At 42.2% G+C, this 21,996-nt stretch overlaps 1 protein-coding gene across 6 annotated transcripts in view; it reads right to left on the minus strand.

The window, feature by feature from the left end:
* ARHGAP32 (Rho GTPase activating protein 32) overlaps window positions 1-21,996 on the minus strand; it is a 450,132-nt gene that overhangs the window by 408,549 nt on the left and 19,587 nt on the right. For 3 of the 6 annotated variants that reach the window (XM_090026888.1, XM_090026887.1, XM_090026890.1), the window contains one exon: window positions 19,272-19,377. The exons of 2 other annotated variants lie outside the window; for them this stretch is intronic. Coding sequence is in view for 1 of the 4 variants with exons in the window: in XM_090026883.1 (XP_089883009.1) it covers window positions 13,645-13,836 (192 nt within the window). In the remaining 3 variants the exon portion in view is untranslated. Of the gene's footprint in view, window positions 1-13,644; window positions 13,837-19,271; window positions 19,378-21,996 lie in introns of all 6 variants that reach the window. One more of the 6 variants, XM_090026883.1, reaches the window with a different exon arrangement.

Genomic DNA, 21,996 nt, shown 5'->3' on the forward strand with positions numbered 1-21,996 from the left:
CATGAGTGGTATTAGAGAAAGTGAATTTTCAAACAATTTCAGAAAGTTTTGCAATAATAGCTTACCAGAACAGATATTGCTTCCATCTCATCCTTATTTTATTCCAGTATACCAGCACTGATTTCAATGGATTTACTTATGATCTACAAAAGTGAAGTTACATTCAGAATCAGGACCACTTCATCAAAACCTGATGGAGAATGTCTTACACTTGAAAGTTTGTCTAACTTTACTCCAACAGCGAAGCTGGTCCAATAAAAGGAATCACCTCCAAAAAACCTTGACTCTCATGCAAGTCCTGGGACCACCTTGGTTACAACATCATTCTAATGCTATGGTAACATTACTACTATGCACACTATGTGCCATACCGCTACATACTTCAACCTCACAAAATTAATGGTGAGATTCAGATGGCAGCCTGCTACTGGCTTACACACTGATCAGGGACTGAAAGATGCAATAAAAGGCCTTGCTCTCATGTGTGTCCCAGAGGCCAATAATGAGGATTCTCATTTTATCCCGAGTCTGAAAAAAATAGCAACAGCAGTACATAACTTGTGCAGCTTTTCAGTGCTGGCTAACATTATTCCTTTTCCTCCTGAAAACCCCCTTCTTTTGGAAATTAAAGCCAACAGACCAAACACCCAACACAGAGGGCAAGACTGATCAAATCAAAGCAGAGGGGAAGGATTCATAATAGCCTGCTTTTAAACCCCACCTTTGGATGGTCACAGTGAGAAACTCAAGAAAGATTACATCATGTAAAAGAAAGAAACAGTGAGCAGACATCCAATTCTCTTTTTCTCCCCAAAGTTAGAAATCCACCTGCTCTACTAAAGATCTCAAATAAAATAAAAATTCAGGTCTCAAGGAAGAAGAAAAAGAAAGAAAATCAATTTCCACAAATACAGAAGAAAAAATGAAAGGGTCATCTCTATAGCAATAAAATATATCTTGCTGGAAAGCATCCATGTGTTTTTGGTTGATAACACAGTTTAACTTTTAAACACAGGAACAGTTTCGTCAGAGTCAAATAAAAAAAAAAAACTGGGGGACAAAAAGCAGTTACCATAGACAAAATAAACATGCCAAATATATTTTATTAGCACAGAGACAGAAAATTTACCGCAATGATCTATTAAGATGAAACATTTTGTGCAATGCTCAACAGTAATTCAGCTGGTACCACTGGAAGTTTAGCTATCTTCATCCTACATGAAATCATCAATATATTTTTCACCATAGATGGATCCAGAGATTGTAAAGCTGGAAGCAGAGACACGGGGTGTAAAATTTTCCAAAATGGAAAATTTTCCAGTGCTTTACTTTTCTGTGGGAAATTGTCCATTTCTAAAAATTCATTGTTTTATAAAATTCATTAGCAACAATGAGTAGATGCCAATACAATATTACCCAAGCTTGGCCATTTCAAAGTTGTAATTAATATTTTGCAGGCGATTATCCCTAGAAAGTGTGTGAGAGAGTACATATATGTTTTATTGATTTGTAAGCAGAAAGGTAAATACACTCGCATAATAATCCAAACCAAAAATCAAGTTATGAATTCACCTAATCGGCAGTGCAGGTCAAATGAAAACCAAATGAATGGCCGCTAAGCTTGTTTCCATTTCTCAAGATCTCTTGCTTCTGGAGAGTTGGACAGAAGCACAATTAGTGAAGAAGATGCAGTGTGATAAGCTGACCTTGCACACAGACTCTTTGGCAAAACCAACCTTTACCAAAAGAGGATGTGGTTCAAGTCATTCTGAACCAGATTTGCCTCAATCTGATTCTGAAATTAAACTAGTAAGTCGTGCAAGTGAATCTACAGATAGGGACAGTGAAACTGGAGGTGCCGCAAAGACCTCAGTGGCAGAGTTGAACTCTGCTGAAGTAGATGAGTAGACAACTATGGCATATCATGCACAGTTCTTTGGGTGTGCTAAAATGAGTGTATCAAGAGTTTTCAGCGCCTTCATTTTTTTTCTTAAATGTAAGCGAAATACATGCTATTGTGTATTGTCTTTACATATTTACAAGCATTCCAACAAAAATAATTTATTTCCACATAAAACTTTGAATTTGTTTGAATATAACACTTAAACTGCATTAAGTGTGCTGTATTTAATTTTTTTCCTAATCACATATTTCAGTTCAAATATTTGCAGCTATCGGGACAAAATTAACATGGGGGTACTTTTTTAGTTTTGTTTACTAAATACAAGTCAAATAAACATGCTAAATAAGATCACACTCTATTTAGGGCATTGGAAAATTTTCCAATTCAAAATTTTCTGGAAAACCAACATCTCTGGCTGGAAGGGACCTCAGACAATCATCAAATCTAGCCCCCTGCACTAGGAAGGAAAGACAGCTGGGGTCTGGTGACCCGAGCAAGGTGACTGTCCAGTCTCCTCTTGAACATTTCCAGGGTAAGTGATTGCACCACCTCTGGAGGGAGCTTATTCCAGTCTGGACAACCTGACTGTGAAGAAATTTTTCCTAATGTTGAGCCTGAAACATCAGCAGTTTGCGGCCATTACTTCTGGTTCTCCCCAAGGGCACCTTAGTGAAGAGTTGTTCACCGAGCCCCTGATGAACTCTCCTGATGCAAGAGTAAGCTGCTACCAGGTCTCCTCTCAGCCTTCTCTTTTTCAGGCTGAAGAGCCCCAAGTCCCTCAGCCTTTCCTCGTATAGCCTGCCGTGCAAATCGAATCATACCGATGGCTCTTCTCTGGACTCTCTCAAGTTGTACCATGTCCTTGTTAAAGTATGGTGCCCAGAACTGGATGTAGTACTCCAGCCGTGATCTCATCAGTGCTGAGTAGAGCAGAAGAATCACCTCCTTGGTCTTGCTAGAGATGCATAAATTGATGCATGCCAGAGTATTATTTGCCCTGCCAGCAACAGTCACACTGCCAGCTCATATTCATGCTGTGGTCTATTATTACCCCCGGGTCTCTTTCATTCGTACTGCTGGTCAGATTGACATTGCTAAACCTATAGGTGTGCAAGGTATTGTTTGGTTCCAGGTGGGGCACTTTACAGTTCTCAGTGTTGAACTTTATCTAGTTCTGACTCATCCAACTTACTAGCCTGTCTAGATCCTCCTGTATCTGTAGCCTATCTTCAAGAGTTACCATGCTTCCCCATAACTTGGTCTCATCTGCGAACTTGGCCAGTGAGCTCTTCACCCCCTTACCCAAATCACTGATGAAGACGTTGAAAAGTACAGGACCAAACACTGACCCCTACGAGACACCACTGCCCACTTCTCACCAAGACAACAGATCCATTCATTAGGATTCTCTGGGTCCTACCCCAAAGAGAGAGCTTCGTCCACACCTAACCATCTCGCAGTTAAGCCCCCCATCATCCAATTTTCTTGCAAGAACATTGTGGGATACCAGATTAAAGGCTTTTTGGAAGTCAAGGCATACAATATCCACCGTTTCTCCATTATCCAGGTGGTGAATCACCTTATCATAAACGGAGATGAGGTTAGTTAGACAAGACCTGTCCACAACGAAGCCATGCTGGCTCTCATTCAGACCCCTACCTTCTGCAAGCCTATCACACATGGACTCCTTAATGGATTTTTCCAGGATTTTCCCTGAGATAGAAGTTAGGCTAACTGGCCTATAGGTGCCCAGGTCCTCCCTTTCTTGTAGAAGGGCACAACAATGGCCCTCTTCCAGTCCTCAGGGACCTGTCTGGGAGTGCCACAAGTTTTGGAACAGTTTCGCCAGGGACTCTGCAATGACGTCGGTCAGCTCCTTCAGCACCCTCGGAAGGAGTTCAAATCGGCTCTGCTGACTGATCCATGTCTAATTTCTTTAACTGATCTCACACACCAGTTCTACGGCAACAGCAGGGAGGCAGTCATTTCTGCCCTGCTCATTCTGTACCCTATCCGTCGTGATTTTCCCTGTGGCCCAAGGCAAAGTCATTCAGGAGTTAAGTTTTCTCCTGAATGTCAGTAAGCAGCTGTCCTGAGGTGTGCAGCAGTGACCCCCACACTCCCATCTGCTTTCCTCTTGTTCCCTACGTACCTAAAGAAGAACTTTATTATCCTTGATTCCCATTGTTAATCTAAATTGCTAAACCATGTTGGATTCACATACCTTATCTAGCTACATTGTATGGAATAATGAATAAAACACATTCCCAGAGTATTATTAAAGACCATCAATAACAAAAAAAAAAAAAAAAAAAAACCGGGCCGATACTGATAGCCTTGAAAAAACATCTCACTAATTAATCATCCATGCATTAATGTCTATGCTCATTAAGAATTCGAAGGATTCTAAAATAATGCACCAAATTTAGTTTTTACAGTACAAATTACTTCATTTATATTCAGTACGATGCAACCATTGACAAGGAACCTACTTTTTGTTTTGCCTTTACAATACCTAGCAATGTGTTCCCTGTCCCAAAGAGCTTACTACTAGCCAAATCACCAATGCTCACATTTCAATCTCCTGAGAGTATATGGTGCCCAGGTTTTCTAATGGCAATAAGACCACTAAGTAGAAGTTAAACAGAAATGCTTAGCAAGTCATTCAGTGGTTTCTACAAGAAAAAACAAAACAAACAACACAATACTTCTAGCTAAAAAGCCAAGTAAGCTAAACTAAAAAGATGCCAAATAAAAGCAGCTTTTGAGAACTCCAAAAAAACAGCTCAGAAATAATATGTTTGCAACTACATCCAATGCTATTTGACATGACAAGCTCAACATACCATAATCAGTAACACAGTAGATAATTAACTGGTTCAAGGCAGGACTATATGGTGACAGTGCGCAGGAGTTGTAGCTTTCGTCTGCAAACAAGCAAGCCAAGGGAGAAATAGTCTTGTCTGTTTTCAACAGATGCAAAAAAGCTCATTGATATTCATTACAACCGATCCCTTCTCTTCCCTATTGGGAGACATTCTATAGGCCTGCTTTGAATTAAGGGCTAGCCACAAAGCTGGCTCTGGGTTTCTTCAAAGTTCAGTGATGCACAAGGCTTTTGGGTTCAGACATACCCCTATGCAAAATATTTCACCATTTACATTTTCTTTTCTAGAACTGACATTAATTAGAATCTATTTTAAAATGAATAGAAGTTACTCTGCTGGGGAAAAAAAAATATATATAACCTTTTAAAGTAGTGGTCTTCAAAGTAAGGTGCACACACCCCAGGGGGTGTGCAAGACGATCCATTGGGGTACAGGAAGAAAATATTAGAACTTCTGTTTATATTTATTTTTTATCTAAAAAATAAGAACAAAATTAAGCTTTACTAATATTTAATATATGGATTGACACTGGCGCCCTCACTCGGTCCGTATGTCAGACGGTCATGTACAGTACGCGAGGTATCCCGAGGGAATAGTAGGAGTTCCCAACGTGGAGGTACAGTAGTACAGTGGTCTCCAAACTTTGTACAGTGTTGCACTGAGTAGTACAGGTATACAATTTATAAATAAATAAATACACATATATTGGTGGGGTGTGCTCAAAAATTTTTTACTGATAGGGGTGCGCGATCAAAAAAGTTTGGAGATCACTGTTTTAGAGTGCTCTTTTCAGAAGCCTGTGACCCAAACCCTGTTGGCAACAAGACTAGAAGTCCAAGGCTTCAGGCTAAGATTCCAAGGGAATGGCATACGGTTCATCGCCAGAGGAGTCTGCAATGACACAACCAAAGCAGAAAAAAAAAATCAACATAGGAAAGGAATTCCCCAGGGCAGGTGGAAAGATAATGGAAATTTAAAATGAATACAAGTTACTCTTTTTTAATTTTAAAATACTAGCTATCCCGTCACCACTGGCAAATATTATGCCTTTTTGTTCTGTCAAATTTACAAGCTCCTTGTTTTGTCAGTGCTTTGTTTTCTTCAATATGTACATGCTTACTAATCTCCTCAATGAAAAGACCCCATAAAAAAAAAAAATCAACTAAGGATATGAAAATTATAATGTTTTTAATCCAGCCACAGGTTTCTATAGCAAAGATAAAGTTCTCTATACCATCCTATACACAGTGGCCACATTACACAAGACACTGACCGCACAGTTGTCACTGGACAGTCATTTCATACTTGTATACACAAGTACCAAATGAAATGATTGTGCAGGAACCAGAGTTACTGCACAGTCACACCAAGGAACAGTGGTTTAGTGATGCTGGCTGCGCAGCAGCTTGTGACTATTGCATAGTAGTGTTGCATCAAGCTTCCTGCCACATGACACTACTGCGCAGTGGTCAGAAGCTACTGTGCAGTCAGCATCTCATGTATAGAAATAATTCTCCAATTAAATTCTATAGAATGTATTCTTATATAAAATGAATTTCTATAGAAGCCTCTCATCCCCATTAAGTGCTACAGAATACTTCTCTAAGGGTTTTGTGAAGTAATTACCCGTTGTGGAGATAACACTGCTTAGGGCTTTTCAAAATCAGAAGATCTTAGCGTGCTTAAATTCATAAAAATATTAATTAAGCCTCAAAACACCTTTCTGAGGTTTCTAGAGTATTTTTGCCCAATTTGCACTTGGGGAACTGAGGCAAAAAAAAAAGAGAGAGTCAACTTGTTCAAGGTCCTAAAATCAGAAAGCTAATTAATCAAAATGCTGTGCTCTTCAACAAGTACAGTAGTGAGCAAAATCTTTCCAGTACTTCTCTCAAACCTTTTAAAAATAAGTTGCTTAGAGTTTGACTGAGTCTTCATCTTGCTCAGCGAAGCAGGAGAGAGATGAGGAAGCCTTTCTTCCCATCTGTCTTCTCTGTCAAGATCAGGGATTTGGTGCAGATTACATCCCTCATTCTCTGGTTTCTTTCCCCAGTGAACAAATGCAACAAAGCCTTCACCCCACCTTCAGACAGATGACTATCATTAATTGACAAAGGCAAACTTTGGAGAACAATAAATTGCAATCTATAAAAGGCAACTTAATTCTTGGAACAGAATGAAGAGCATTGGATAAAGAGCTGTCACTGGCCGTGACCAGCCGTCAGATTTATCTTGGGAGAAAGCATTTTTTCCCCAAAATCGTATGGATGTACACATCCACTGTCCTGTTTCAAGTCCCTCTGAAGTAAGACAGATAAAATGTACAAACTTTTTTACTTGCAGCAGCCTGTTATATATCTGTACAGTTACAGCAATTCATTCCAGGGACAAGTTGGTCAGACTATGTGCTATCACTAACCACCAACTGGTGAAGAAGCAGCAACGTAACTTGAAAGGGTGAAGTGCAGGGATCTGGGTTTTTTATTTGCCATGGAAAAACATGGATTTTCTCCTTTAAAGGCTAACAGAGTTCCAGCCTGCAAGGGGCTGCTTGGTACTGGGGGGAAGTGAGATGCAAGGGATGCCATGTGCATATGTGCACGCAAACACATGCACGTGGCAACCAGGCAGTGGGGGAGAGCAGCTCCCCCAGCTCCTTTGGTGACTCATTGTGGGTGGGAGAAGGTATGTGCTCCCCCAGATTTCTGCACCTGCAGGGGGACACAGGGCTGCAGCTGGCCCAGACCAGCTCCGGGTAAGCTGACAAGTATTGAGAAAATGTTGAGATCTTCCTATAAAAAGATGAACATCTAAATAAACATATGCATTGCTACATTGCCAAGTATCAGAGGCATGGGCTATGTTTGTACAGTCCACAGTTCAAAGGGGTTGGGAGTTTTTAGTGCAAACACGACAGGCAGACCCTGCCTACCCGTAACACCTAGTCTCGAGGACACTAAGGGCTATCTACACTGCCTCCATGGTAAGCCTGGAAGCGATACCAAAAAGCATGCCTCACTACTTGCTTCTGCTAGGTATGTCAGAAGTCAGGCAGTTCAGCCCTGCATGAGCATCAAGCAGCATGCCTTAGAGCTGCTCATGGTCACACTGAGCCATCTAGACTGTCTAATTCCTGGGTGCTCATACACCCTAAGCAGGGGCAAGCAAGTGGGTCCTGCTTCTCACCCATACTCCTAGGCTCACCACAGAAGCAGGGTGGACATGCTAGGGAGCTGCCATCATTACACCACCCCTGGCTGCTTAGAGACTGCACAGCAGGAGTCCACTCTTTTACGGTACCATAAACGGCAACCCTGGAAAGTAGGAGAGGACAGCCAGAAACCATTATGCCATTATGATGCCCACGTACTGAGTAACCGTCCATGCAAACGAAGCATATGAAATGCAAGCTATAACAACAGTTGCACTGAGAAAGATATAAGAAAGAGCCCCAGCTGGCATAAACTATCACAGCTCCACTGAATTCAACAGAAAAATAACAATTCACACCAGCTGAGGATCTGCCCAACAGGCTTTCATTTAATACAAGCTTGTGTGTACATTCATTGCCATGAAAGCTATTCACTCTGGCATTGTACTTATAGACCAAGATTTGGCCCTTAGAGTCAAAAGGGCAACTTGGCTTCTACATGGGAATTGTATTACAATCATAGCAATAAAAACATAAGAGATCACCTGCGGGCATTAATTCTTCTTCTCTAGATGACAGCAGCTCTCTTTCTTGTTCCTGTGACATTTATCTTCAAGTCAATACACTGTCTTGGTGTTTGATTAGCTATAACTCTGTGGCAAAATTATGAGAAGGGTATGAGCAATAAGCTACCACTCTTTTTTTTTTTATTATTCTCATGGAGTAGAGCTGGGTTTTAACTGTGACTCAGAAACACTTTTTAGACTTCTCTCTTCTACCCAATAAGAAAATTGGGGTAGTAGCTATGAAAAACATCCATCAACAGAAGATTCATAGGAACACATATACACTAAACATTCATATTGCTGTAAGCCAACTATAGGCATAGACGTACACAGACACACTCTAGTGTAATTTTAAATTGGTTTGTTTTATCCATGCAAATAACACCAAGATCAAGAACAGAGAGGCAGGCTAGTGTATGTATAATAGGTGGTTACTGCTGCACTTTCCAGTTAGCTACTAGGAGAGCAGGTAATAATGGCCCGTTTGCATCTAGCAAACAGCAACCCCAGGATGATGCAGCTGAGTTCTACCCCAATCCTTTCAGGGGCAATTCTCAACCAATTTGGTATCAGTTACCCCAGTTCAATGTTTTATGTCATTTGTCTTCTATTTTTATACACCAGTATAGATTTGTTGTTTCTCCAGGCCCTAATTTGAAGGGCAAGCCACATTTCATAAAAGGAAATGAATTAAGGCCATATATACACATAATTTAAATCAGACCAGGTCCCTTGAAGGATTTTATTGAAATCTGGAAAACCAAGTACTGCAAAATGTTATTGAAAAATTCAATTCACAGATACCATAAGCAAAGTCTTAACAGCAAATAAATAAGTATAAATCAGAAATTAATTCCACTGAAATGCAGGAAACCAAATGCAGAATTTGGTTCAGTATCTCTAGTGCAGGGACGGGCAAAATATGGCCCAGAGGCCAGATCCAGCCCACCAGGCAAGTCCATCCTGCCCACAGATGCCCACCAATTAATTGTACCGTGCCCAGCCTAAGCGATTCGCTCCCACCCTGGTGCGTGGAAGGGCTGAGCCCAGCCAGCACATAGCTTTAAGCTCGGGTTGCTGCCACCATTGCTGCAGGGGACCTGCTAGGCTTCCCCAGCCTCCAGCAGCTCCCTCCTTGTTTCCCTGCTGCAGTGTTCACTCTGGGCAGCAGGCAGGCCAGGGGCAGGGGCGGGGGGAGCTGCAGCAAGGGCAGGGGAGGAAGCGTGGGGCTGGGGCTGATGAGTGCAAAGCCCATGCCCAAGGGTGGCAGTAGCATGGACACCCTCTCCCACACTCCCCCCCCCCATGGCACGCAACCCCCACCACCACCAGCAGCACCAGGTGAGCTCCCTTGGGGCACTCGTGGCACTGCTGCCCAACAGCACACAGCTCCAGCCAGAGTTGCACATGGCAGCAAGAAGTGCAGCCTGCCTAGCCCGTCTCTATCACGTGAGGCTCCCCACCGTTCATGTGCAGCTCCTAGCATTCACGTACCACCAGGGCAAGCCCCACACAATGGAACCAGCTGCCCTCCCCACCACCTGCAGCTACCAGGACCCCCCCGCTTCCACGGCAGCAGATGGCTCCATCACGCGGGGCTTCCCCCTGTGGCGTATGAGTGCCAGGAGCTGCACGCTGCACCAGTCCCAAGATGGTGACTAGGGGGCTGGGCACCTATCAAGGGGTGGGGCTACCCTTGCATCCCTCGACGGTTTACCAAAACTCATTAAGTGGCCCTCCAGCCAAAATAACTGCCCAGCCCTGTGCTGGTGCAACCATTTGGTTATCTGTATTCTATTTTATCATGCCACCTTCCCAAAAGTTTTATCTTTTAGGGAAAACAGTTTATTTACTGTGATATTATGTGATCCGTTCCACAGAATCTGTTTGTAGTTTTAAGAGCCATGGAGCGCACGACATTTTTGCAAAAATCTGTAGCCTGAACATGATTTTCACGCACTCAACTTTCAGAAGATAGCATTTTATAGACAAACAGTGATCAAGCTTCTTCAACAATTTTGCATTAATGTGTTCTCGTTGCATAATCTCGAACTGTTTTCTTAGGTAATATTATTTCTCAAAACGAAAAATTTGTTAATCAGCCTTTTAACTATAAAAAGCGAATTTATTTTGCTGCAAGAGGCAGTATTGGTGTTAGGCCACCATGAATCATATACAGAGTTAGATAAAACACAGAACGCATTTTGTTTTTAAACGCTGGAAAATGTTGCCATATGGTAATTTACGTATTGAGTTAACTCTCTGTAAGTTTTAAAAATTGCCACATGAAGGAAACTGAGACGTATAACTGGATTTGCATTAGCTGTTGCAGAGGTTTCTCCACCAGCACAGACTTTAAATTATTATAATTACACAAACCCCCTCCCAACACCAAGTTATTTTGTTTGTTCATTTTCGCTTTTAGTTTCACAATGTATTTAGCAATAAGTCCTACAGGACTAGGATTGTTTTTTAAAAGACCCACAGGGAACATTCAGACCAGTGTCCATTGAGTTCAAAATATAATAAAATACTCATCTTCCACTGACCAGGTTAGGCTGGATTAAAATAAAAACTGATCATTAAAAAAAAACAGATTGGCTTTTTTCCACTGAAATTGGTTTTTAAAAATGGAAATAGGATATTTAATTTAGAATTAAGTTTTCCTTTTTAAAAATAAAAATGAAATTTAAATTTAATACAGTATAGGCTATGATATAAAATTAGTATAATCTGTTAAAATAATTTAAATAAAACAACATATTGAGTCAATAAGCCCCTACTAAAATCTCTGGCATTAAAGGCTGATTTTCTTCTATAGAAGAATGAAGTGCAAAACATTTCACTTTTAGAGTTCAAGCTTTAAAAATATGGCAAAATATTTAATGTATTAGGGCCCTGACCCTGCAAGGAATACAGGGGCTATACTTCTGGATGCAAAAGATCAAAGTTATCACAAGTGTTGGAGCCTGGCCTCTGACTCTAACAGGCACCACCATCACATGTACTGCTTGATCAGGATTATCCAGTGAGCACTTGTATGTTATCAACCTCCTGTTTTATTCTCTCTACCTGAGCTCTAATTGGCTCAGCTCTCAAATTATGACTATTTCTTGATTCTGCACTCATAATAGGGGCTTATTCTCCAGAAGCAAAAATGAGAAGGAACTTGGAAGATAAAGCAGCAAACCTTAAACTTATAACGTAATGGTGCACCGCTCATTTGATGCACCTTTTAGCCACAGGTTTAAGTACCCCAGAAATAAAGGAAAATGTTGCTGAAATAGCAAACTACTTCCGTAAAAAGTTTGCTTCAGTTTCACTAAAGGGACCAGGGAAATCCAAGCTAATTCTTTCCCAAGATGAAGAATGGAACTCAGTGGTTGATTGCTTTGAGCTGGGGGTGCACCGATAGACATTTCGGGGGCCAATACCAATAGCCAATTTTTAAGGAGGCATACCAGCCGATACCAAGCCAATTTCTGATACAGCTGCATGCAGCTGGTAAGTCTGCTGTGGTGGAAGGGGGAGGGGGAAGGGCATGGGAGGGCACAGATCAAGGCCTCTGCAGTGAGGGAGGGCGTGGGGCTGGGTGCAGAGGAAGGGGCTGAGGCAGAGGCTGCCCAGCCACAGTGGGGTGCAGGATGGAGCCATGGCTCACCCAGGGGGCATGGGGAGGAGGTGCAATTTATACCGCTGTGTGCACCTTGGGGGCGGGGGGGCGTCCTTGGATCTGGGTGGGGCGCAGGCAGGGCAGGCTGAAGCTGCGGGCTAGAGCCAGGGCTGTGCAGGGCTCTTCCTGGCCGTGGCTGGGCCAGGCTGCACTCATGGTGGTGCCAGCAGTAGGCCTACGGGGGGGGGCTGCAGCCACCTCAAATTTCACTGTAGCCCCCTCCCCAGCCTCCCCTCTCAGCATCACTGGTCCAGCTCCCTCCCTCCCCTGGAAGAGCTTGGCATAGCCCCAGCCCCCAGCTGCAGCCCCCCTCCCCCCCTTGCACAGATCTGGGGGCACATCCCCCACCCCCCCGTGCCCTCACAGGGGGTGCGCAGTGGCAGAAGCCGCCCGCCCCCAGACAAGCTGCAGTTCCATCCTGCGCCGGGCCCCATCCTGGCTAGACAGTGACTGCCCCAGCCCCACTCCAAGCTGCTGGCCTGTGCTACTCATTGCCTGAACGCTGCACTGTGGCTGCATGCACACACGGGCATTTATCAGCCACATCAAGCCAAATTCCTATACAATCAATTTTCTTTATAATCAGTGCCAACCCGATATAGAACTGATATATTTATTAAGAACTGTGTGAAGAAAATTGTGACAAAACTGACAGAAGTCAGCAGTCCCTCAATTCAAGGATGATCCTGACTACGGCTTATTGATGGGTCTTAAGAGTCCAAACCTTGAGCCACAGACCAATTCGCAGACGTGACAGGTCTTCCCTCAGGGGAAAGAAATCCCAGCCTGCAGCCTACTCTCTTCCTTCCTCCACTTTCCCTTCTCTGCGTCAAGGTCAAAATGCCTCAAGACAGGCCGCTGGTGGTTGAGGCTGCAGCGCCATTGGAGTTGGTTGGCAGCCAGCTCCTCCCAATTCTTTATGTCAGCATCCATTTACTTCAACTAGACCTTCAATGTGTCCTTGTAGAGTTTCCTCTTTCCATGGTGACATCTCAGGTTGTTACTAGACTGGGAGAAGAGCATTTGTTTTGAGCATCAATGGAAGTATCACAGCTAAAGCAGTCAACACTGGACTCAAGAGAAATGTAGAAGATATGCTGTATACACTAAAACTTATTTCCATGGCCTTGGGCAAACTACAGAAAGATTGCTGCTGTCCTACAGATGCTGCTGAAATTTGGGAAGAACTTCAAAAAACCACTACAGCAAGAAATACCCAACACCAACGTTAAATTGCAGGCAGTAAAGTGGATGGATAAAGCACTTATTCCACCTCGTCTTCTTGCCCATATTCTTAACACAAAGTAACAGGGTAGACGCCCAACTGCCAAAGAGGGAAGTGCTGCTATGACACTGGCATCTACTAGTCACATATCAATTATGGCAACCATAATAAATTTTGAGGCTATAAGTGAACCATTTAAGCAGTACATCTTCGCTGGGGATGTTTTAAAGAAAAATCATACCACTGAACTGGTGGAATTCACTAGCAAAGCACCTGGAACCAAAGTCTGTTGAAGCGCTAAACCAGCTTTTACCAATAGTAGCCTCTTCTGTAGGTGCAGAAAGAATATTTTCTTCATTTGGACTGGTTCACTCAAAGCTGAGAAATTGACCAGGAGCTGAAAAAGCAGGAAAGCTTGGTTTTCTCTTCTAGCCTATGAATAAAAAGGAGGAGGAGGGTGAGATTTATGAGTTTTAAAAACTTGAAAAAAAGGGGTAACATTTTTCAAAACAACCTAGGTTTAAAAAAAAAAAAAATTAAAAAATTAAAAATAAAAAAAAGGAATCTCTTATTTTAAAGAGAATTAGGCAAGTAGGAACTTAAGCTTGAATGACTTTCACTGAGGCATCATAGAAACATTTCCCAAGGGTGACTTGAAACTAATTGGTTTAATTAATTACTCAACCATAGTTCATTTTTTTCATACTGTAACAAAAATACTAAATTAGTTTGTTGTAAATGTGCACCATGTTTTGATTTTTAAAAAGTTTGTTTAAAAGTTTATTAAAGTTCTGTTTAATAAATGTGAAATGCTGGTTTTGTGTTTAATTAAATTCAGAGTTGACATCTTATTTCAGCTTGATAAAAATCTGAGCAAAAAATGTATCATCTAGTGAATAAATTTCAGCATTTCATAACATACTAAAATGTAGGATTTCTAACCATTCAATTACGTTAAACTGGATATTTTTGAGAGAGAGAAAGACACAGATTGTCTACCTATGAAACATATGTAGCAAATCTATTGTAAAACAGTATTTAGTTGTAAATCAACATGTTTTAATAGTTATATCAACAAATGAGAATATACCTTTCTTTAAACAACAACAAAATATATATAATGGGAAATAAACCAATTATTTAAATTGGGCTTTTGCTTGCTGATTTAAATCAAGTTGATTTAAATCAGTCCACCCTGCTGAGAGTCAAGCTGGAAACCACTGCATCAAAATAAAAGCCTCATCATTTCTTTGCCCCATTTCTCCCTTTACATTGCCTTTTTTTTAAAAGCATTATTTCAACGTAGTCACGAAATTACTGCTAATTTTTTGATCCACTTAGCTTTCTCCACACAAAATCAAAACTTCATTTTCTCTCAGATCAATGTAAAAGTCAAGTCATACTCATATATTCACACCCGAATTTTGGGTTTGACCCTGGCAATTCCATGAAAACTCAATGACTTCAAAAAGCATTCTGAGAGAGACCCACAGTAGCTCTTGAGAGTATATCAATTTGCCTGACAAGTCTTACAAGTGATTTCACAATTAGAGGCACGTGTTCAACCACAATAATTGCTGTAAGATATACCCTAGGCAGATGAGCAACCACACGTTTCATACTACTAGTTCTCACCAGAATACAACACAGCACTTTACGCAAGTCACTAAAAACAGTATGCTTTTAATCACGTATACACACCTTAGTACGCACCTTGCTGCTAAAATGAGACACCGGACCTAGCGACACTACAAACTAGGGAAATATTCCAGCATTCCACTAGCACCAAAGCAGCTCCAACTGTGATAGCAAACAGAAGTGCTTGTATAGACAGACCTCAGGTAATACGATTACCAACCAGAGCACCTGCTTGGAGATTTGAGAGACAAAAGATTCCCTGCTTACATTTCTGCTAGTGCACCCAACATCCTTGGGACAAAAAACACTGTATGCTGATTATGGCAGCAGAGGCCATCCTCAGGGTCCAGAAGCACTGGGGACAGACCCCAATGCTCCCAGAGAAGGGCTCAGGGACCCCAGCCCCACCCAAAAAACTTACCTGAGGGACAGGACAGGGACGAGAAGGAGGCACGCCAGCTTTTCAAATGGCTGTCGATCAAGCTGGGCGGTGGCCAGTTGATGACATCAGCCGCAATCGCCACCTTAGGTGATTTAAAAACCGTGGCAGGAGCCGGGTGGGGAGAAAGAGGCAGAAGGCAAAACATCAAACTCGCCGAGGAGTTACCCAGCAGAGCTGACTCCCCGCATGACACTGCCCCGCTGAGAACGGGCAGCAGCAGCAGTTGGGAGCTGGGCGAGACGTCCATATCACCAGTCCCATTGTAGGGGTTCAGAGTCGGCCATGACCCCTGAAGCCCAGGCCAGGCATATCCAGCCTCGAGCCAGCCGTGGGTCTCACAGATGGAGACCGAGCCCTGGGGTACAGCCAGGAGAAGGGAGGCAGGAGGGAAGGGCTGGCTGCAGCTACAAGCAAGCACTTTGAGCAGAGGCCAGGTTGTCTGAGATCCACCAACCAGATGCAAGGAGCCAAGCCAGGAGCTGGCACAGCAGCCCAACGCAGCTGGTAGTTGGTGAGTGGACAGGGTGTAGGGGAGGCACAGCCCCAGGACCAACTGCAGTGAATCTGTGAGTACCCCCCGTTTCCGGGTTGTGGAGGAGAACACCACTGGATCCCTTCTTTTTACAACTGCCATCAAGTTGTGGTGGGCGAGTTGGGGGCCCGACCCAGGGAGCAGGGGAATACCCACAGCGCCAGCCGAGGTCACCACACTGCTAGTTACTCAAAAATCATAGGCTATATTTGAAAATATTTCTCTCACCAATTTTTACTGGTAGTGACTGTTTCAACAAAAGTAATTCCTTCCAAATTTTCATTTACAATTTCTACATTTTCTTTTGAAATAAGCTTTGGTTTGGGGACTAAACTTTTCAGCCTGCATACAAAAATTGGTCATACAAATCAACTTCTCCTATTACCATAAAATTGGTTAATGTTCAGAGATGAAAAAGGTTGTGCCTCAGACTAAAAGTGAAGTTCCTAAGAAAATCTGTCTTTTCATTCACTCACTTCTCCTGTTCATTTGAGACTGTTTAAAGCAAGAATGATTTTGAAGACATCTCACAATCCACATACATCAAAGGAGGTGAAACTTTCAACTACTCTGCCAACACTTCCTTCAAAGCATGGACATCAAAAATGAATCAGACTGTCTTGTTGCTGTATCAGAGAGATTTCTTTTCATTGTCAGGATCTGTTCATTTAATCTCCTGATTCTACATTATGGGGTGAACAGGCAGAGTTGAAGGAGAGAAAAGACCTCATACCAAAAGAAGTACAAAAACAGAGTTCACCAACAAGCTTTTTTAAAGTAATTTTCAATATATTAGAAAATAGCAAAATATTTATATGTAACCCTTACGTTCTGAGGCATTTTACAGCATATTACCAAGACTCAGGAAAAAAAATTAACATTTAATCTTTGGACAGAACCACAAAGGAGAATCATCAATCTGACAGGTAAAGATCTAATGTAATACAACACTGACAAATTCCCTCTGTCACTATAATCTTCCTTTAAAATAAATGCATCTGTATTTTTTTCCTTAAATGCATCTCATTGATAACAGTAATGGTTTAATAACTGTGCTGGTTACCTGGGAGGAAGCCTCTCCTTGGTGGAATTTGTCCCTGCACAGAGGCATAGCACAGCCCAAATACCATTATCACCACCCAGAAGCCATTATAATAAAGCTTCAGGAGGACTTCAAGTGATGCGCAGGCCTTGGCCTGCTCCTCAGAGGGATACCTTTCACCTCCTATGAAACAGTGCACCATTTAAATGGGTGAGGTCTGCTGACAAGGCAAAGTGCGTGAAGGTTTAGTACTCAGTTACTCCCCTCTCTACTAGCTTTCTTGACATACTGCAAAGACCATCTTCTTTAACAAGTCAAAAAAGAATCAGGCTGGTGGTTTTGTAGGGGATTATCAAGACCGTTAGAGGGGGAGAACACTGTGAAACACATACATGGTTTATTTTATCACTGTAACAGGCTTTTAAACCTCCATAAAAGTGCCCAGAAAAGGCTGGATGCATGTGGTAGCATATACACGGCCCTGACTGAGGCATTTAATAATCTTACAATTTCTCTGAGTTTGGTCAAAGCCAAAAGTGTCATTTGGCAAAGATACAACAATATATTATATCAGTAGGACCGGACAAGCAAACCTTAGAAAAATACAACATATGTAATATAAGCTCACATCATAGACTTGCATGAAGACAGGTCTGCTTCTATCGTTAGGTGAATGAGTCATGAAACATATTGTATAATGAAAGAAATGATTCTTGTTATAGCCTTGGGTTTAGATTTTACAAAGCAGAAGATTTATCTTACTGGAAGATCCACATCTAAGTCTACAGAAAAGGTTTTGAAAATACCTTCCTCACGTGCAAAAACACTAAACTTAGCCTTCAGAAACAAAAATCAGATTATGGGAGTGATATGCCAAGTCAGTACTTCAAATAATCAAGTGCCTCTTTGGTAGAGACCCTGGTCATGAGGGTCAGCAGGCTAAGAAACAAGTCCACACTCCCAGAACAATCCCCAACAAAACACCTTCTGTCACTTCAGGCAGCAGCTGCTGCTAAGCTGACTCAGTTGAAATACATAAAAACATCATATACAATGTCCCATTGTGGTTTGAAAAAATGGTGGTGGCCAAATTCAACAGAGCTTTAATTACTTACAAGGCAATCACTGAACTGATACCCATTTCAGAATTGGGACTTTAGCTGTGAATGCAAGGAAAACAGTGCCAGGGCACGGCCAAAGATTCTGCACAGGAAATGTTCCCTTGGACACGGATTCACAACCGCTTCTCAAGGACAGTGCACACAGAAAAAATGGAAAAAATAAAGCCCTCAATGTAATATTTATCTTTGCCATTTTTCAACATGTGGCAGTGATGAAGTGCTGCAGTTTAGAAAATAGATGGAGAAATGCCTAGAGATGGGGTCAGAAGGTGGTGCCCTGGGATAATACACTAATCTACTGGAGCCCCCTCTGCCCTTCATGACCTTCTCATGACCTCCTATCTCCCACTCCTGCTCAGTCCCTCTTAATTTCCTTATGCTTTCTTAACAGCAACAACAGCTGTCCCGCAGAAAATGGAGAGGGGGAGCAAGAAAGGTACTCCTTGCTTCATATTACTTTTTGTCTTATCAAATTCCTTACAAGTGACACCCCCTATAACTCTGGCACTCCCGCCGCCACTCATGAAAAAGAAATGCATTTACATTTGGAATCAGTTTGGGCAGGCAAGTTTAATTACCCAATAATCTTCCCTTTCACTGCTGAGACGCATCTGATTCTGAGGGTTCACCTGGATGCCTTTAAAACTACATGCAAATATCAGCACCCATCACCCAGTTTTTTTTCCATGTCTTGTGACATCTTTAGTTATGATGCCCTTGGTGAAGCCATTTCTCTCCGTTCTGAAAAAAATGCATTCAGATTTGTAAATAATACATCTCAGTAATTTAGTTTTGTATCCTCTGATCTTTAGTAAGTTCTATAAAATATTAAACCTCCTTCCATTATTCCCTTTTCTTTCAGAAAGAGATAAAGCCTATAGTTGAATATTACTCATCCTGCATTAGCACCCAGAGACCATCCATCAAGGCTCAGGCAGTCATAGTGCTAAGCCCTATACCACATAAATCTCTCCCTCTAGAGCAATTGGGGCATATAAATACCATAGCCCCTGAGCACCTCAGTATCGTTCTTTATAAAATATTCCCCTTCACAATACCCATTTTACAGAAGGAAGAGAGGCAAATGACTCACCCGAAGTCAAAGAGGGACCTTCCAAAATGGTGAAATGAAGGTAGTGCTCAAAGCATTAGCCCCGAGAGGTTACAGGTTAGGTGACGATCTCTTCAGTTAGAAGACTCTACAAAAGTCAACAGAAGTCCTGGCTAAGTATGGTCTGAAAAGGTTTGGCTCAAAAGCTAGGGACAGAATTTACATATAAACTGACTTACATCAAAAACTGGTTTAAGCCTGTAACAGAACAGAAGTTCAGTGCACATAAACCAGTTTCAATGGCTGAAACTGGTTTAAGATAAACCTGGTTGAATGTAGCATTGAACTTAACTGATCTGAGTCAAAACAGTTTACGAAATTCTGTCCCAGACCCCTTCCTGGTCCAAGTTAACCTTGATCTGAGCCTTCAAGAGGCCGAAATTACAGTCCTCCAGCATCCCAGCATGCTTTTTCCAGCCCTGTGTTGTGATGTCTGCTCCAGCAGAGAAGGGGTGTGTGGGGGGAAGAAGGCAGGGACTGTCCCATCCCCCATGACCACCCCAAGTCAAACCCTGGTTGGGATCCGGGGCCAAGGGGGCGGGGGGTTTAAACTTCCCTCTCCCCCCCCACCCCTCCAGAATACAGAGCTGCCCTGCCCTGCTAAAAACTTGTTGCTGGCTATGACTGTGGACTACAAATCCCAGAGGCACCTGGAAGCAAGAAGAGGAAGTGATGATGAGCAATTCTACAGAGTCCTGCTACTGTAATGCTGAACTGCAAGTCCCAGAGATCTCTGGGGCAGCAGGAAGAAGCAGCGAACACATTGCCCATGCTGGCTACATGCCAGAGAGCTGTGCTCTTGCGCCCCCCTGGCTTGAGCTGCTGCAGGCATGCAGCTGCATTTTCTAAATCAAAAGTGAATGTGTGCCCAGTTGTTTCTCAGTTTAATCTCTGCAATTTATGTTAACCTGAAAAGACCAATCTGATTCAGCCTTGGGCTTTTTGACCATCTGTACTTAGCCAAAACGTGTGCCTTTATACACAGTTCCATGCAGTTTAAATTTTCTTTTTTCGTACCTGTACACTGTAATTAGTTTAAATTATGGCAGGGTAAAGAATAAGGGATACCTTTGCATGCACAGCTGACTTATATCTGCAGCACCACCATTGTGCAAGGTGCTGTACAGACAGAAAAGAAAGTTCAAAGAGTTTAACCTCTGAGAAACAGGCAAGGAATAAAGCCCATGCTCAGGCATTTCTTATTACTTGTATCAAATGCATTTAAGAAATTAGTAACACACAACGCCTTCCCATATGTTGTCCCAATTAGTAAGTAGGGGAAGACCTTCATAAACTCAGTATGAATCAATCTACTGTTCCTGTTATGTTTAAACCACCAGCCCCAGTACTTCAATAAGCCTGCTACCTAGAATTGGGTTACCATCATTTCTCCAATAAAATGAATAAGATAAAACAGACACCGTGTCCAAGATGTTCAAAATGAACACACACTCTTGTCTCTTTAAAATGAAACTCTCATTAAAAGTCTACTCAGTCAACTCCAGGAAGCCAATAAAACAGATGAGAGAAATATGGGTCTAATCCTGGTGCCACAGCTTCATGTCAGCACAATCCCAATCCAGTGACGTAAACAAGGGGAGAATCAAGCTGCACAGTCAGGTCCTTCTAGGCAATATTCTTAAACCATCCTGGTGTCATTTGTCTCTTCTTTCTACAGGACGATTACAGCTTCCATTAGGGAAATGCAGCTTCTCAAAGTAAAGCCTAATAAGTTCAAATCCAGCTTCTTTCTTTCTTTCTTTCTCTCACTGTCAAATGTTTTCTGACACTACCACACAGGGGACTGTAACAAGGTTAAAACAGTATTCTCACTGCAGTTTTCTTATGATCCTCTCAATGCCAAAAATCAACACCTGCAACACTTGCTCTGTACAAAGCGTTAGACTCCCGTTTTCATAGCAGCATTTTACACCACATCACACTTCTCTACACTGCACTGATTACCAGTTTGTTTCCAGGTGCAACCCTGCAAAATCCTTACAGGCTTGGATTCTGGGCATCCTAAAGATCTACTGCTTCATAACTTGGCCCAAATGCCGCATCTAACGTACACACAGCTGACACGTGTATACATGATGCATATCCCTAGATGCATACATAAATGTTAGAGGCAAAGTGTTGTCAGGGGGACACTCACTCACTGCACCCTCACTTTTGTCTGACAGAGTGAGAATTAGCTGGTTATCTAAACAAACAGTGCATGTTTCATATTTTTCCCCAAGGGTGGAGGGTTTCAGGTGGGAAAGGTTTTAGGCAGACTGGGAAGGCCTTTTCAAATTTTAGTCTGTTATACAAGATATATTTAATCATTGACGCTTCTAGTTTTTCAAATGCCTTCTCATGGTTTGTGGGCCTCAAGAGCTGCTGAGAAGTATTACCTGTAGTAGTACTGCTAGTACTACTACTAGTATAGCTATTCCCTTTTTCAGAGCTCTTCCAGAGCCCTTACTAACAATTTATCTTAAGAAACTTAACATTTAATAACTTCTTACGGATATTTCTTTCCCCCCACACCCACGCAACGGAAATATAGAGTCTTTCCATGCTTGGTTTTGGTTTTTGTTTTTTTATTTTTTTTAACTATCTGTGTTAGTCACCTTCACTGTCTTCTTGTTTCCAATAATCTTCAGTTATTCCCTGGCTCCCCCTCCCCAGGGGAACTACAGTAGCTTCAACCATGTCAAAG

This window comes from Crocodylus siamensis, chromosome 14 (genome assembly GCF_052110815.1).
Source record: "Crocodylus siamensis isolate JL-2025a chromosome 14, ASM5211081v1, whole genome shotgun sequence".
NCBI classification, from domain to species: domain Eukaryota; kingdom Metazoa; phylum Chordata; order Crocodylia; family Crocodylidae; genus Crocodylus; species Crocodylus siamensis.